Consider the following 14,648-nt stretch of genomic DNA (forward strand, 5'->3'; position numbering starts at 1 on the left):
AAAACAGGACACTGGGCTGCCTATTAAATGCAACACTAGTAAATAATAACAATTAAAAAAAAAAAAAAAGTCTGGCCAACAGACAACCTTGTTACTACTTAAAAACTTAGTTGCCTGTAAAGATGGAACCATTCTCCGATCTGCTGCAGGCACACACAAAGCTCCTTCTAAGAGGCCTGAATGGACCGCGTGAAAAAGGCCTTCTTCTGGCCCTTGGCCCTCACTCACACACCCCTGCCTCATTCCAAGGGAGGGTGGCAGTTTTCTTTCATTGCCCTTTCTATTTGCTGAGCCTAAGCGTGACAATTAAATTGAAGGAAATCACCAAAGAATCCTTTTCCATACAGCTTTGCTAAAGATACCAAGTCAGTAACAGACAAGTTGTAAAAATGACTACAGACCAGCAAAGGGGCTATTTTTATCCTCAGCTGAGCTGGTAAGCTACAGATTGGGGTGGAGGTTTCCATGTTTTAGCAACAATCTGGAAAAACAGAACTTCTAGATACTTAGATGCTTCCCTAGGATTAGATCATTTCTGCTCCTGAAGAAATGACTCTAATATCCCGTGTAACAGCTCTTGCCAAGCTATAAAAAATGAAACATTGCAATTCTTCAGAATTAAAAGCACCACTGTTATCACAAAAGTGGACTCCTAAAACCCACCGGCCAACCAGACAGGAAGGAGACAGGCAGTACAGGTGCTGTTTGTTCTACGAGCACAAGCCAGGAACCCCCGGGGCCGCCGGCCACCACCACCTAAGCCCGAAGCAGATCTTGCCAGGATAGGGTGAGCCGCTGGCTCTGTTTCCCTTTGCCACCTTGGATATAAACACCCACTTGCCATGTAATGAGAATCAAATGCGCTTTGTTCCAAGGGGTAGGCACTTAAAATAATCAGGGGCTGTTTAAAGAAAAGGAAGAAAGCAAGCTTGTCGCGGAACAAGACACAAACAGTAACACAGCCGTCAACAGATTGGCCAGGAGACAGGCGGGGATAGGAGTGGTTTTGAGGAGATCTCGCTTTCTGGCTTCCGGAGGCTCTGGAGGGAAAGGAAAGAAAAAGTAAACAAACGGCACACCACACATGGTATCAAGCGGCACGGCACAGAAAGAAGCGAATTATGGAGGATGTGGTCAGTATTGCTGAATGGATGTATATAGGAGTCCAGTAGCAGAAATGAGTTTTTCCTTTAGAAGATCTCCTAGGAAATCCCGAATGGTATACCGAGATTGCTGATAGTTTCTCTGCCTATAGTTTAAATAGGTTTTTTTTTTTTTCCAATTTAAAAAAAGCTCATAGGAAAGAAATGTTAAACTTTTTTTAATCAGGAGAGAGAAAGGATATAGCTTCTTGCCCCTGCCCCAGATCTAAGTTTACAAAAGCAAAGATCCAAGAAGGTTAAGAGCATTCGAAGCAACTCGCTCCCATGATGAATGTGGACTGGCGGGGGAGCGGGGGGCTGAAATAAGAGATTGGAGAGAATGGTAGGCTACTCGCCACCACCCAGCCCTGTGTAAGGACCTTTTAACAAGGCTCATGCAGGACCTCAGGGCCCCTATCAATGCCTCCTAGGGCCCCAGCGTGCGTGCGTGCGTGCATGCGTGCGTGTGTGTGTCTGGGCCCTAGCTTGTATTTTAATTTTGACTGCCTTTTGACCCGGGGGGTGGGGGGAAGCACCCACTGTCCATGAACCTTTGGCTTGCATGTTCCCGCATCCTCCGGGTAGCTGGGAAGAGACCACTCCAAGCAGTGAAATGACTATAGGTCATGACCATCCTTGGCAAGTTAGTGCTCTTTTATTTTCAGAAAATGATCAATCACCAACGTGTCAACTTTCATAGGAGACGGTCAAATAACATGAGCAGTCTTGTCCGATTAAGAGACTCAGCACAGAAGTTAACTCACTGCCAAAGCTTGACAAATATTTGTTCATGTGATTCTTGCTCAGCAGCATATGCTAAGAGATGGGTTCTGGTCCCTTCTGACCTTCATGTCCCTGCTCAATGCCATCTGCCTGAACTGGGATTTCCCACTGGTCTCCAACCCAGCTTATCCAAGTCTACACCAGTCTTCTTTGTGGACCTTAACCAGAATTAGCTGTATGTAGGACTCTCAAGGTCACAGTCTACCTCGGAGAAACACAGAAAAGGACACTGAGAAGCCCTGTGCTACAGCAGCCAGACTGGAGGTTTATCTAGCTCTGCTGCTTGTGTTACTTTCTAAGGGGTCATTCCCCTTCCCCAGGCCTCAATGCAGCTATAAAAGGAGTTCCCCCACCACAGACAGTCTGCCTTATACTATAGTGGAATGCAATGCGTTAACCTGGTTAAAACCGTAAGCTCCATGAAGGCACGTTATCACCTTTCACCTATGGATCTTTAATGCTGTTGCCATCAACACGATTGCTCACAGGAAATGCGACCATGAAGACTGGCCTGGTCCTCCAGAAGGACCTCCTAAGGAACACAGTGCAGAGCAGAGAAGGTGCTCAATTCAATCCAAAGGACTTGTGGAGCTTGCATCACTTGCTCCGTTACAGGCATGTACGTATCCCTTTGGGCCAGGTTTTTGACTGAAGAGACTGATGATGTCACCTAAGGTGAACAGTGACAGAAGGCGTTCCCTGTGTGTGGCTAACAATGGCAGTACTTCCTCCCACAGAAGGAGGATTTTCTCTGGAAGAGGAGGCTTCCAGCTGAGGGTCCGCTCCCCAACAAGGAAATGTGGCCCTGTCTTCCTCAGGTTTCCTGGAGGCAGCCCCATCAACCAGGGCAGCCCCATCAACCGGGGAGACCAAGATGAGCAGAACAGAGAACGTGTTGGGAATATTTCCTCCACTGGACTGAGCGAAGATTTATCCCATGAGCTTAGGAGTATTGTTAGGTAGGGCCCCGGAATATCTCCATTCCCTACTACAACAGCCAGTGAGAAAACTACTGCCATGGGAAAGCAAAGTGGAGGCCCAACACTAGTCCAAGAAATAGGTTGTCCCTGGGGTGAGAAACTCAAGACCTATCCCTAGAATTCATCAGGTCTCTGTGAAATAGTCCTACTACCCAACCGCTCATGACTTCTGAACAGCATTCTATTGCATCCAGTAGAAACAGTTCCTAAAACTGGTTTAGGGACTGGTTTTCCAATTGAGGGTATAATTCTTTTCACTCACGTAGGACTGGTGATCAGATCAGGGATAGTGGCACATGACAGAAGACAGACCCCATGTAATTGTACTGCTGATCCTTAAGAGGTGGCTATTAAAGGTAAACAGCATAAATTCGATATGATTTTTAGGTCCTTTCAATAGATCTTGGGCTTTTAATCTGGGGAGTCCGAAGAGGTTCATAAATGGGCTTAACGCAGGAAGTTCTAGCCTCGTGAAACTGACAAAGATTATGAATGTATAGCATCACGGTACATGAGCAAGTTTCTCCCCAGGAAAAACGGTCCAAATCCTATATCAGACTTGCAAGTGTCCACCTTTGATTCAAGAACATTTAGAAATCACTGCTAAATGGCCTTGCCTGGTTTGCAAAATGGACTCCTCTTGGAGGAAAACACTTCCCTCTGTGCTGCCCCAGAGCGAAAGGAAGCTGCTCGGCCTTGTATTCCTCACCAGTGAGCTCCGCCAGAGTTTCTATCACTGCAGCCAGCAAAACGAACTGGACAGATGTAGTGAACAGAGTCCACTAGACTGTTGCTATGGCTGGTTTTTTTGTCATTTAGCACTTTAAAAAGAAAAAAATAAAACATTTTGGATTAAACTGAATTCACCTAGAAATCATAAAGAAAAAAAGCAAAGAGAAGCCTGATTTTGCTCCTTGCCAATTACAATACCTAATAGGGGTAAGAAAAGTTGAGTTGCAGTATAAAAAAGTAAATAAATGATTGTGGGGGAAATTGATACAGTAGAGAATGAATTGCTTATGTTAGGTTACTAGGTAATAAACTTTGGTGTTCCCTGTCAATTTAAGGAAAGAAGAAAAAGAGTATGTTTTCTTCCACTGTACGAGTAAACTTCTTGGACTACAAGCAACTTTACTCACAATCAGATTCTGATCATTAGGAGAGAAGAACAAATCAGGAGGAACTCGGAAGGTTTCCCCTTGCCCAGGGGTGACCAATGGTCATGGTATTTACATAGCAAGACACTGCCTAGCCAGTGAACACCATTTACTACACAAGAAACTGAACTAGATAGCAGGTCCGGTTAGACCAGGTGACCCGCCCCCCATAACCCGCTGGAGTAGCAGTCAAAACACAACGTGCAGACTTCTCTGAAGGTTGGGCGGGTTTCTCAAATACAGGGGAGATAACTAAGGCAGAGAGATGCTGACTGGCTTTATCCGGGGAAAGAGGACACCTAGCTCTTCTGAACTTCAACCTGCATTTTGCTAACTACCTCCACTCCTCTCCTCTGCCTTTGGATCATTAAATTTTAGATTAGGACAGCTAAATACCTAAAGACCTCCAGGGGAGGCTTTATAACCCGTGTGTGTGTGTGTGTGTGTGTGTGTGTGTGTGTGTGTGTGTGAGTGAGAGAGAGAGAGAGAGAGAGAGAGAGATACAGTAAACGTTAATCACCTCCTATGTGACAGATACTCTACCGGACACACGGATAAAAAAATTGAAGAATGAGGCTGACTTCCTTCATTCAAATAGAAGAATTTGTTTTGAAACATAGAGTTAAGTCTGTAAAGTTACTTATTAAAATACTAAAAGGACACCTGGGTGACAGAGCCTGTCGGGCATGGGACTGTTTTCACTCAGATCCTGATCTCACAGACTTGAGATCCAGCCCCACCCGGGCCCTGCATTTGGTGTGCAGTCTGCTTGGGTTTCTCTCTCCCTCTGCCCCTCCCTGCCCCCGGGCACTTGCATGGAGTGCTCTCTCTCAAATAAATCTTAAAAAAAAATAAAACACTAAATTTAGTGATACCCCCATCAATGAGTCTGTGGTCGAAGACTAGTTTTTTGTTCACTGTAGATGGCTGGAGTTGGGAAATTGATGGTTGATTAACAATCCTTCTCTTTCATTAAACCACCTGCACTTTTCAGCTCACGGATAGTGATAAACCAAAAAGAAATTTCTAAATCATGTAGCACCTTGATAATAAATAATCGTATGCTTACAGATTTCAGCTTGAAGTTTAACCCTCTCTGGGCCCATAATAAATTGATTTCTTTCAATAGAATTTTATTACAAAGGATACAATGATTGTATTTTATACACTAGTGATTTTTTTAAGGATACCATCAGTATCATATACCCATACAGTTAACAGGAAAAAGAAACCTAGACTCCTTTTCCCTATCACCCACTTAAAATACACCCAAGAGGCCTTTGATATATTTAGCTTTGTTTTGTCAATTCCTATATTCATCATGCAAGGTAGAGAAAATTCAGTTGGCTTCTAGCAAAATAACACATGACACTAGAACAGTGAATGTCTTTAGTTATATCAGTTAGAGATTTTATGGTGTGACAATTTTTAAAGTATTTCTAGGGACCCCACTATATACTGCTTGCTTCTGGAGCTTCAGATTAACGTTATTTTCCCACCCCAACACACCTCCCCAAAAATCCTCACCATGAATGTACAGTCAGCAAAGATGAGTACACTCTCTGCAAACAATTCAGAGAAATCCACTTTCTAGTCTTAGAAATTCAGTGTGGCTGGCATTACTTGAGACCGCTGTGGGGCTGTCTGTGCAGAGGCTGTGTGGAATGCAGACGCAGTCTTCAGCATTTAAAATGCTGGAAAACTAAGTTATCGAGAAAAGGAAAGATGGGTATGCTTCCAAGCATCGTGTTACTTATGGTAGCTTCTGAATTCAGGTTGAGGCGAGTGTTGGCAGAAAAAATAGACAAGTACTTTGCAGGATAAATCACATTTAAATAGAGTGCTTTCTTTGTAAGATGTTATGTTTCTCATCCTGATAGAACCTGTGACGACGACCTCTTGGGGGGCTCCGTTACAGCTGCGAAGCTGCCAGCACCATTGAGGACATCCAAAATATACTAGAAGAGAAATTCTAAGTAGAAAAACACACAAAGAGCATTATAGTCATTCATTCATACATTTGAGTACCTCCTGTTTGTCAATGTTGTTCTAGGCACGAGGAATACAGCAGTGAGCAAAAGAGACAGAATTCCTGTTTTTGCTGAGCTTCTATTCTACTACGGAGACGAACATAGATCAAAATATATGGCGAGCCAGAAGGTGTTAAGTGCCATGGAGTTAAAAACAGAAGAGGGGCAGGGCGTGCTGGAAGGGGTAGGGACAGACACCTAAATAAAGCCCTGGGAGACGGAGGGGCACAGCCATACCGATGATGTCGGGGAAGAGTGCTCCAGACAGTGGAACAGCAAACGTGAGGGCTGACGCAGGAATGTACCTGGCAATTTGAAGGAATAAGGAGGAAGCCAAAATGTTGAAATGCCTTAAATTGCTTCCAGATTAAGGGGTTATGATTTTTGTACACATTTTCATAAACTCTTCGAGTAAGCATTTACAAAGGCATGTTCCTGCTCTAACGACTTAATCTCGCCAAACTTGAAGAAACGAGGAAGAGAAGGCTGAGTGGGTGATCCGAGGTTATGCTGCTAGTGATGCCTGGGAAAAAACTCCGGAAAAAGTATTCCAAACTCAGCACCACTTTGCCTCGTGCTTCACCTTTATCATTAAGAGGCACTTTTCTAACCCAAGAAAATAAAAATTGTAAAAACAAAATAATCCAACCAACAATCTTAGAATAAAAAAAAAAAAAGGATCAAACTCACTTTTTTCATTCAACAGGTAAGCAAAAGAGACCCAATGTACACCCTACATTTTTGTTGAGGAATGAAACAATAAATACAGCATTACCTAGACCCCATCTCCCAGCAATGCATGGGCTAGTTGTATAAGAGAAACAGGTCTCTGATGCTTGTAATAGCATTGTTATCCTAAAAATAATAGAATAAATAAAATTTTAAAAAGGGAAAACAGATCAACTGTCTCAACTGTCCTTAGCAGAAAAAGTGTAACAGTGAAAAATTGGAAACATTCTAATTTTCTCTTGGCAAAGGAATGAGTATACTAGGATTTATTCATACACTGGAATTCTCCGCAGCAGCTAAAGTAAATAAGAGCTACATGTGCCTCAAAACATAGTGACAAAAAATGCAAGCAGAGAGAGTGTGTGCGTGTGTGTGTGTGTATATATATATATGCGCCTTTTGTGTAGAATATTAAATACAGAGGCTCACAGATATTGCTTAGGGACAGATATTATACTGCAGTACCAAAACGTGTTTGGAAACTATGAACACTAACTTCACTTCAGTGGTCACCTGGGGCTGGAGGAAGAGGAGGACGGAATAGATGAAACACTTCAGCTGCAGTTTCTTTTTGGTGGGTGGGGGGGAGACATGGAGCAAATATGGAGATATTAGTAACTTTTTTTAAAAAATTAGCAATTTTTAAACACAAGTAGTGTCTATTATATATATGTGAAATATTTCATACTTATTTTTGTTCTGAAAGGAAAAAGGAAGAGTGACAAATTCCCTCCATCATATTCCATTAACTGCAAGCCAAGTTTCCTTAACCTCCAAACCTCAGTTTCTTCACCTTTAAAATGTGGGTGACGCTAGGTGCACCTGCCTCAAAGATGCTTTGGAAGTGGCGGCCTACAGACAGCGCTTCAACCCGTCGCTAGCATGCCCACATCGAGTCTCCATGGCCCAGCATCCACTTGTTCTATTCAATTTCACAAATAATTAGATTTTTCACAACCACCACCCCCCCCCAAAAAAAAAACAACCATAAAACAAGTCTAAGGCATGTAAACGCTCCAACTAATTAATGAAGCCTTTCCAACCAGGCCCGGCGGAATGGCTCCCTCGAAAAAGAGTGGGGAGAAGAAGGGCCGTTCTGCCATCAACGAGTTCGTGACGAGAGAATACACCATCAACATTCACAAGCGCATCTGTGGGGCGGGTTTCAAGAAGTGTGACCCTCAGGCACTCAAAGCGATCCGGAAATTTGCCATGAAGGAGATGAGAGCTCCAGATGGGTGCCCTGACACCAGGCTCAACAAAGCTGTCTGGGCCAAAGGAATAAGTAATGTTCCACACCGTAATCCTGTGCGGTGGTCCAGAAAAACCATACAAGGATGAAGATTAACCAAAGAAGCTCTACACATTGGTTACCCATATACCTGTCACCACTTTCAAAAATCTACAGTTAATGTGGATAGAACTAACCGCTGACGGTCAAATAAAGGTATAAAACTGAAAAAAAAAAAATAATAATGAAGCATCTCAATGAATGGAGATGAAAAAACCCTGGATAACCCAGCACCGGACCACCTCTCTCAATCCATGTCATGCATGCACTGGTTAAAAAAAAAAATCATAGGAACTGGATAAATTTCCTCCCATTAAAATCTACGCTCTTACAAAGCCCAAGGGGAAAAAAAATGACACCAGTTAGGCATCATTAAGAGAAGATGATCAGATTACATCCATCAGCAATAAAACTCCCAGCCACACCTGTGAACAGGTGGGGGCCAGAGCAATCAAAACCCAGCCTCCCTGCCATACACTAGCTCTTCTCCAACTTTGTTCAAACCACAAGGTGAGGCTCTCCGCTCTTAGATGAGCTTCTGCTAAGCCCGACTGATAGACAAACCAGCTCCCCCCCCCCCCCCCCCCCCCCCCCGGTCAGGCCCTGGCAGGTTTGAGATCACATTCTCCAGCGAACTGGCAACGTTTCCCTATCCCAGCCAGCTTGGTGTTCTCCTCTCCCAGAAGGAAAACGGAGACCCATCCAGATCACCTGTGCGCCTGCGGCCACGGGAAGCTGCTGGTTGTGGTGGGCGGCCTGGAGCCCCAGATATGCCCTGACCGCTGGCGATAAAGTTGCGCTGACCTGGGTTCCTTGCAGCAGCGCAAGCCTGGACATACAGCCCAGCCCCTGGAACGTCACTTGTAACCCCCATTTCACACTGGTCTCCATCTGTCCAGTCTGCTGCCTCCCTGGGCTCTGAGGGCCCGCTTCACAAAAGGGGAGTGTGAGGTCCAAACGCAAAGGAGAGCGTGTACCAGGGCGCAGCAGGTGAACCCTAAAAACTGCAGAAACTAAAGCACGGACACAAACCTGCCCGAGCCGGCAGCGAAGGGAAGGGGGGTTAGAGAGGGCACCCACCCACCTGGGCAGAGGTTGGGGTAGACAGCGGGTGGGCGCCCCTCTCCGTAAGTCCCAGTTGCCCCGAGTCTGCCCGAATTCCAGCATCCCAGCTTCCTCGCCCTCCTCGAAGCTGCGGCGGGGAAAAAGGACACGAAAAGCGAGGGGCACCAGCAGGCCTGCACCCCTGGGCCCGCCGAAGGGCTCCCTAGAGCCAGAAAAGGAACAATAGCAGACCCTCGGTCGCCGGAGCCATCCGGAGTCTCCCGCTTGCGCCTCCCTCCCCAGCTCCTCCAAGTTCTGCGCGGAGGCGGCTCGAGCCCAGAAGTCAGGAGACGGGGGGCAACGCGGGGCGGGCCCGGCAGGTAGGACAGGGATCTGACTCCGCGCCCCCCAGGACGCCCGGGTCATTCATTCCCGCCCGCGCTCCCTCCGCCGCCCCCGCCCCGCGCCCTGCCGCTGCGGGCCTGCGAGTGGCGGGGGGGGGGGGNGGGCGCGGGCAGGAGAAAAGCCCGCTCCCAACTTGGCCCGGTTTTCCCTCTTCCTCGTCTCCCCACATCCTCCTCTCCCTCCGCAGACAGTTGGCGGCCGGCGGCAGACAAGGGAGTGGTAGCGGGACCCTCGCTGCCACCCCAAGCCGCTCCGCCCGGCGCGCCTTCCCTCGCCCGAGCCCCAGACACAAAGGCCGGGCGGCGAGCCGGGACCCCGCTCCGCGGAGCCTCCCGACTCTCGGCGCCGCGCACTTACCCCATCGAGGCGAAGGCTCCCGGGCCCCGCCGGCTGCGCCACTCCGCCCGCCGCTTCCCCAGGAAAACGCGGCCGCCGGGCTCGCTTCCTGCTCCGCTTCCTGCGCCTCGGTCCCTCCTCCTCCCCCCGCTGCGGGGGTCAGTGGGCGCCGCGGCTCCCGGGCTGGGCGGGAGGGGCGGGGGCAGCGGCAGCACCACCACGTGGCCTCCCGACGCCGGCCCCCGCCGACCTGGATCCCGCGGGAGCGAGAAGGGAGGTGCTCGCNGGATCCCGCGGGAGCGAGAAGGGAGGTGCTCGCCTCTCCCCTCCCCTTCCACCCCGCGCGGCCCCAAATTCCGCGAGTCAGGTGACCCGGCCCCGCGCCCGGGCCGAGACTTGCGGGAGGTGCTCGCAACCGCACCGGCGCGGCCGCCACCCCTGAGCCCGCAAGCCTCGGGCGTTCGTGGTTGGCTTTTAGTGCCCAGCGATCGTGGACCTTTCCCCGCGGATGGGTTTCATCATCATCACCTGAAGTTAGTGGGCAACACCGTCGCTCTAACCCCAGCATTTAGGACCGGTGAGATCCCGAATAGTGTTCATTTCTGGTCAACTTGCAAAGTCGTTTGTGGTCGTGGGGGTGTTTTAAAAGTCACTGATCCGAGCGCCTTCTTAACCACAGTCAAAACGGTTATATTTTCCAGAATTATTGAACAGAAAGTAAACCGGAATCCGCTTGTTCTCTGGACGGACTGAACCAAGTGGTTGGAGTGACTGCTAACACTCATCAGGTGGCAACAGAAGCTACTGGCGTGAAGCGTGGTTCGGTTCAGGAGTTGGGAGAAATCTACCGCCTGAACTGAGAGGCACGGATGGGGGACGCCCCCCAGAGTCGCGTCCGGGATGCAAGGAGGGAAGGCCATACTCCCCCACCCCCCACCCCAGGACCCCGCGGCGTGTCACTCTTCCCCAGCCCGCTAAAACCGGCCTTTGAATCTTAATGGACTCCTCCTGTAATTCCAAGGATTTCAAGCTCTCCACCTCCTCGTTTCATTTGGGACTGCTTTTCTATTCATTCGAGACAGGCTAACCAGCTATGGCTTAGAAAGTTATTCACCCAAGTCCCTCCCGTCTCCGGGTCAGCTCTGCATCCTTAGGCAGGGCAGGAAGCTTTCTAGAGTAAATGACATTAAGTCCGTTTTGATGGGATCAACTCTAAGTCATTTGAACTTAAAAAAAAAAAAAAATCCATTCCAACGGAAGTGAAATTCACCCTAACAGTTGAGTGTGTAAGGTCTTAGCTGCATCTTGACGGTCTACACGTTAGAATTTATCTGTCTCCCTCCTTCCCCAGGGGTACAGCCTGTCTGTTTTAACAGGTAACTTATCAAACAGGGAGCAAAAGCTCTGTAACTATGAACTATGAAGTAACTGTGCAGCGTGGCCTTCCTAAATCATACATCAGAGATTCTTTTGAAAAGTGATGAATAGCCCGTTTAAAGCAAGCCATACACTCCTCTTCCTGTCCCTTATCCCTCTCAAATGAAATGACACTAAAAGAAATGTGAGCTTGCAAACTTCTTGTTTGTTTAATGCTGGCCATGTCTACAACACAGTTTTTCATCATGGTTCATATTAATGGTGTACCACTTGTGTGTTTTCTGTTCTAACAGCTCAGTCTGCAAGCAGGGGCAGCTGGAGAGGTGGGCTTGGGAGCGAGGTGCAGGGTACACCGTGCCAGCTTCGAAAGCGAACACGTGCGTGTTCTGCAGGAATGGTTGACAAGTCGAAGGAGTTTAATACCAAGCAGCTTTAAACAATTTTTTTTTTCTTTTACACCCGGTGCCCTGTCCCAGCCACTTACCTCTGAGCCTACCTGACTGTGTCAGCTCGGTGGCTCTTGTTGGTGGCTTGTGTGCTTATTCTCCCTGATTTATAATTCCACCCTCAGACATGAGCAAGTCCAACTCTGGGTGGGGGTTGCTGTGGAGGGAAGGACTCTTAGAGTTAGGCTGATGTGCCAAGATTCTTTTCCAGATCCCTCCTCCTCTGAAACTCAAACATCTCCTTCAGACCACAGCTGAAGTCATGCTACCTGCAGAGGAATTGATGGTCAAGTACAGGATTGAACAGTCTTCTTGTTGGTTTGGTTTGGCTTGTTTTTTCCCCAGGCCTTTTAGAAATGCTAACTCATTCAGGATACATTGAGCACACCCTTTAATGGAGACCAGGCCCGTGTAAAAAGGTTTGAGAGAAGGCAACAAGAATAAAATGATCATCTAAACTTCATAGAAAGTTGTTAAAACTTTTTTTGGGAGGGACAGCATGTTGTATTTTAATAGGTGAATTATGTCCAATCAAGGTAACTGTAATAAGAACAAAGCGACCATGTTCCCACTACCTCTTTTACTAACTTGCCATTTGAACTTCGCCAAGCCTTTGAACCTCTCCTGGTCCCCCTTTTCCTAATCAGTAAAAAAAGAACATTGAACTACATGGCCTCTGAGAATTCTTTCAGCTTTAGCATCCTAAACCCATTCTCTTAATCTGAGGAGCCATCACCAAGAGTATTATCTTTACATTCTATGGCAGAGCATCATTCTTTAATTGTTCTAGCAGGTCCATCTTCTCGACCTATGAGACTGTAAATTCCTGAGTGTTGCCATCCAGGATTTAGCAGGGTCCATGAAAGGAATTGATTGGTAGAGCCAAATTTTCATTTTCGAAATTAAAAAATATCGCGTCCCTTCTTTTTTGCTCCATCTCTTATCAATTTTGTTTCTCCCCATGTTAGGAACTTTTTAAGTCTGGGGAACCAAGGCTAAGACTAGTTTGAGTAACAAGAAACTGTCCCTAATAGAGGAAATAGAGGTAGGTGTCACATCAGAGCCAAAAAGTAACCCTTTGCTTTATTTGGCTTTTGGTCAGAATCTGACTGCACTTCTGGGGCTCGTTAGAAGCAGCGTGATTTACAGGAATGTGACGATATTGGCCCCAGTCCAGAGAATGGAATTAAAACACAATCAGAAGGTTGAAGGGAGATGATCTACAGAAAAAAACAAAAAACCCCAAATATTCATAGAACAACCCCTATTTGTGTTTTCTTTGGGATGTTTCCAAATAGGAAATTGTGAAATGGGAGAAGTTCATAAAACAACCTTAGCATAGCATCCTAATAATTTAATGAGACCATGGTAATAAAGTAGACTAGAAACACGGAGCGCTTGAGATGTCATTAGTCCAAACTGAGATGTGCTGTACATGCAAAATATATACCAGATTTCAAAGACGTAGGATGGGGAGAAAAAAAGGTACCTCACTAATAATTTTTATATTAATCACATATTGAAATGCTAGTAGTTTGGATGTATTAGAATAAATATATTAACACTAATTTCACTAATTTCTTTTCACCTTTTTTCAAGATTTTATTTTTAAGCAATCTCCACACCCGAAGTGGGGCTTTAACTCACAGCCCAGAGATCAAGAGTCACACGCTCCACCAACTGAGACAGCCAGGTGCCCCTCCTTTTACTTTTTAAAATGTGGTTGCCTAGAAAGTTAAAAATCACTCTTGCATTATATTTTTATTGGATAAAACTACTAAAGGGTTTAATGTTAGCATTTAAGACACATTCAGCAGCTACTCCATATAAGGCATTTTTCTAAGTGATATGTACATAATTTTGGTGTCCATATACTTAATTATTCAATCTGGGACACTTTTGACACTTTTGAGGATGAAAGGGGGCAGGCAAATTCTAAACCAGCCAGGATACTACGGCAAAAATCATAAACGAGAACTGGCCTGAGCAAACTGAGACGGTAGGCCACCCTAATGTTGGGTCATTTAATCTTTATGTTGGGGAGAAAGAAGTTCCTCTGACCTTCAACGTCCTTCTAGCCAGACTAAGAATCCAAATGACATGACACAGATTAACAGGAGAAAATCACATTTAATTTTAGACGTATAGAGAATCCACACGGACATAAAATTCCAAGACAGCCAGGCAGCACAAGGTTTCTATGAGCTAAGGAGAAGGATAGGGATCTGAGAACACAGAAGAGAGAAAGACCGCTAGCAGGAAGGNACACAGAAGAGAGAAAGACCGCTAGCAGGAAGGTGAGAGGAGACATTTTGAAAACAAGGTTGCCCTCTTATGCAGATAAGTTTCTTAGGTAAAGAGGAACCTCTGTTAATAGCTCTATTCCTGGTACAGGCAGGCAGTTGTGGGTGGGGGGTAAAGAGATTTTCCTGAATCTGCTGGGTTTTTATTGCTTTTAACTCAAAATAATCTTCACACCCATGTGGCCCATCCTAGAGCTGCCTGTCCTTGGCCCCTATATATCAACTGCATAAGTGCCATTATTATCCCTTTGGGGCACTTAAGGGAACTGGAGCACAGAGGGATTAAGTAACTTCCCTAAAGTTACACAGCTAGTGACAATGTTGTGTTTCAAATTAGGGCAGTCTGGCTCTAGACCCTTCACTCTTGCGTGTTGTACAATACTGCCTGTCAAAGACCTACTACAGATCAAGCATTTAATAGATGCAAAGTTTTTCTTAACACAGCAACTTGGATGGAGTATTATCTGATTCTTACAGATTTAGAAACTGAGTTTCAAACAGATCCAGTAACTTGCCCAAATCATAGAGCTGGAAAAAGTGGCACCGAGAATCATAGTTTGGGATGCCCAACCCCAGAGTGGTCCTACTAACCACTACTCCAAGTTGCCTTCAGGCCACGTTGATT

General features: G+C 46.3%; 2 protein-coding genes across 5 annotated transcripts in view; one reads left to right on the forward strand and one right to left on the reverse strand.

The window, feature by feature from the left end:
* Positions 1-10,054, reverse strand: part of RAI14 (retinoic acid induced 14) — a 139,554-nt gene extending 129,500 nt beyond the window's left edge. For 2 of the 4 annotated variants that reach the window (XM_034657031.1, XM_034657027.1), the window contains exon 1: positions 9,919-10,050. The gene's annotated coding sequence lies outside the window, so the exon portion shown is untranslated. Of the gene's footprint in view, positions 1-9,196; positions 9,558-9,918 lie in introns of those variants that run through there. The other 2 variants (XM_034657029.1, XM_034657030.1) reach the window with 2 other exon arrangements.
* On the forward strand, positions 7,878-12,388 carry LOC117801381 (translation initiation factor IF-2-like). Its single transcript, XM_034655671.1, has 6 exons — positions 7,878-8,059; positions 8,796-8,859; positions 9,277-9,536; positions 9,749-10,174; positions 10,209-10,474; positions 10,599-12,388. Exons 1-6 carry the CDS (start codon positions 7,878-7,880, stop codon positions 10,616-10,618), a joined length of 1,218 nt encoding a protein of 405 aa, XP_034511562.1. The 3' UTR covers positions 10,619-12,388.
* Positions 12,389-14,648: the final 2,260 nt, after the last annotated feature.

The sequence above is a fragment of the Ailuropoda melanoleuca genome, chromosome 3 (genome assembly GCF_002007445.2).
Source record: "Ailuropoda melanoleuca isolate Jingjing chromosome 3, ASM200744v2, whole genome shotgun sequence".
NCBI lineage: Eukaryota > Metazoa > Chordata > Mammalia > Carnivora > Ursidae > Ailuropoda > Ailuropoda melanoleuca.

Bases quoted from the DNA above. Each gene is read 5' to 3' on its own strand.
- LOC117801381 (XM_034655671.1), top strand. From the start codon at position 7,878: ATGGCTCCCTCGAAAAAGAGTGGGGAGAAGAAGGGCCGTTCTGCCATC. The intron at 8,860-9,276 runs GTGGGCGGCCTG...CCCGAATTCCAG, and splicing joins ACGGGAAGCTGCTGGTTGTG to CATCCCAGCTTCCTCGCCCT. The intron at 9,537-9,748 runs GTAGGACAGGGA...CTCCCTCCGCAG, and splicing joins ACGCGGGGCGGGCCCGGCAG to ACAGTTGGCGGCCGGCGGCA.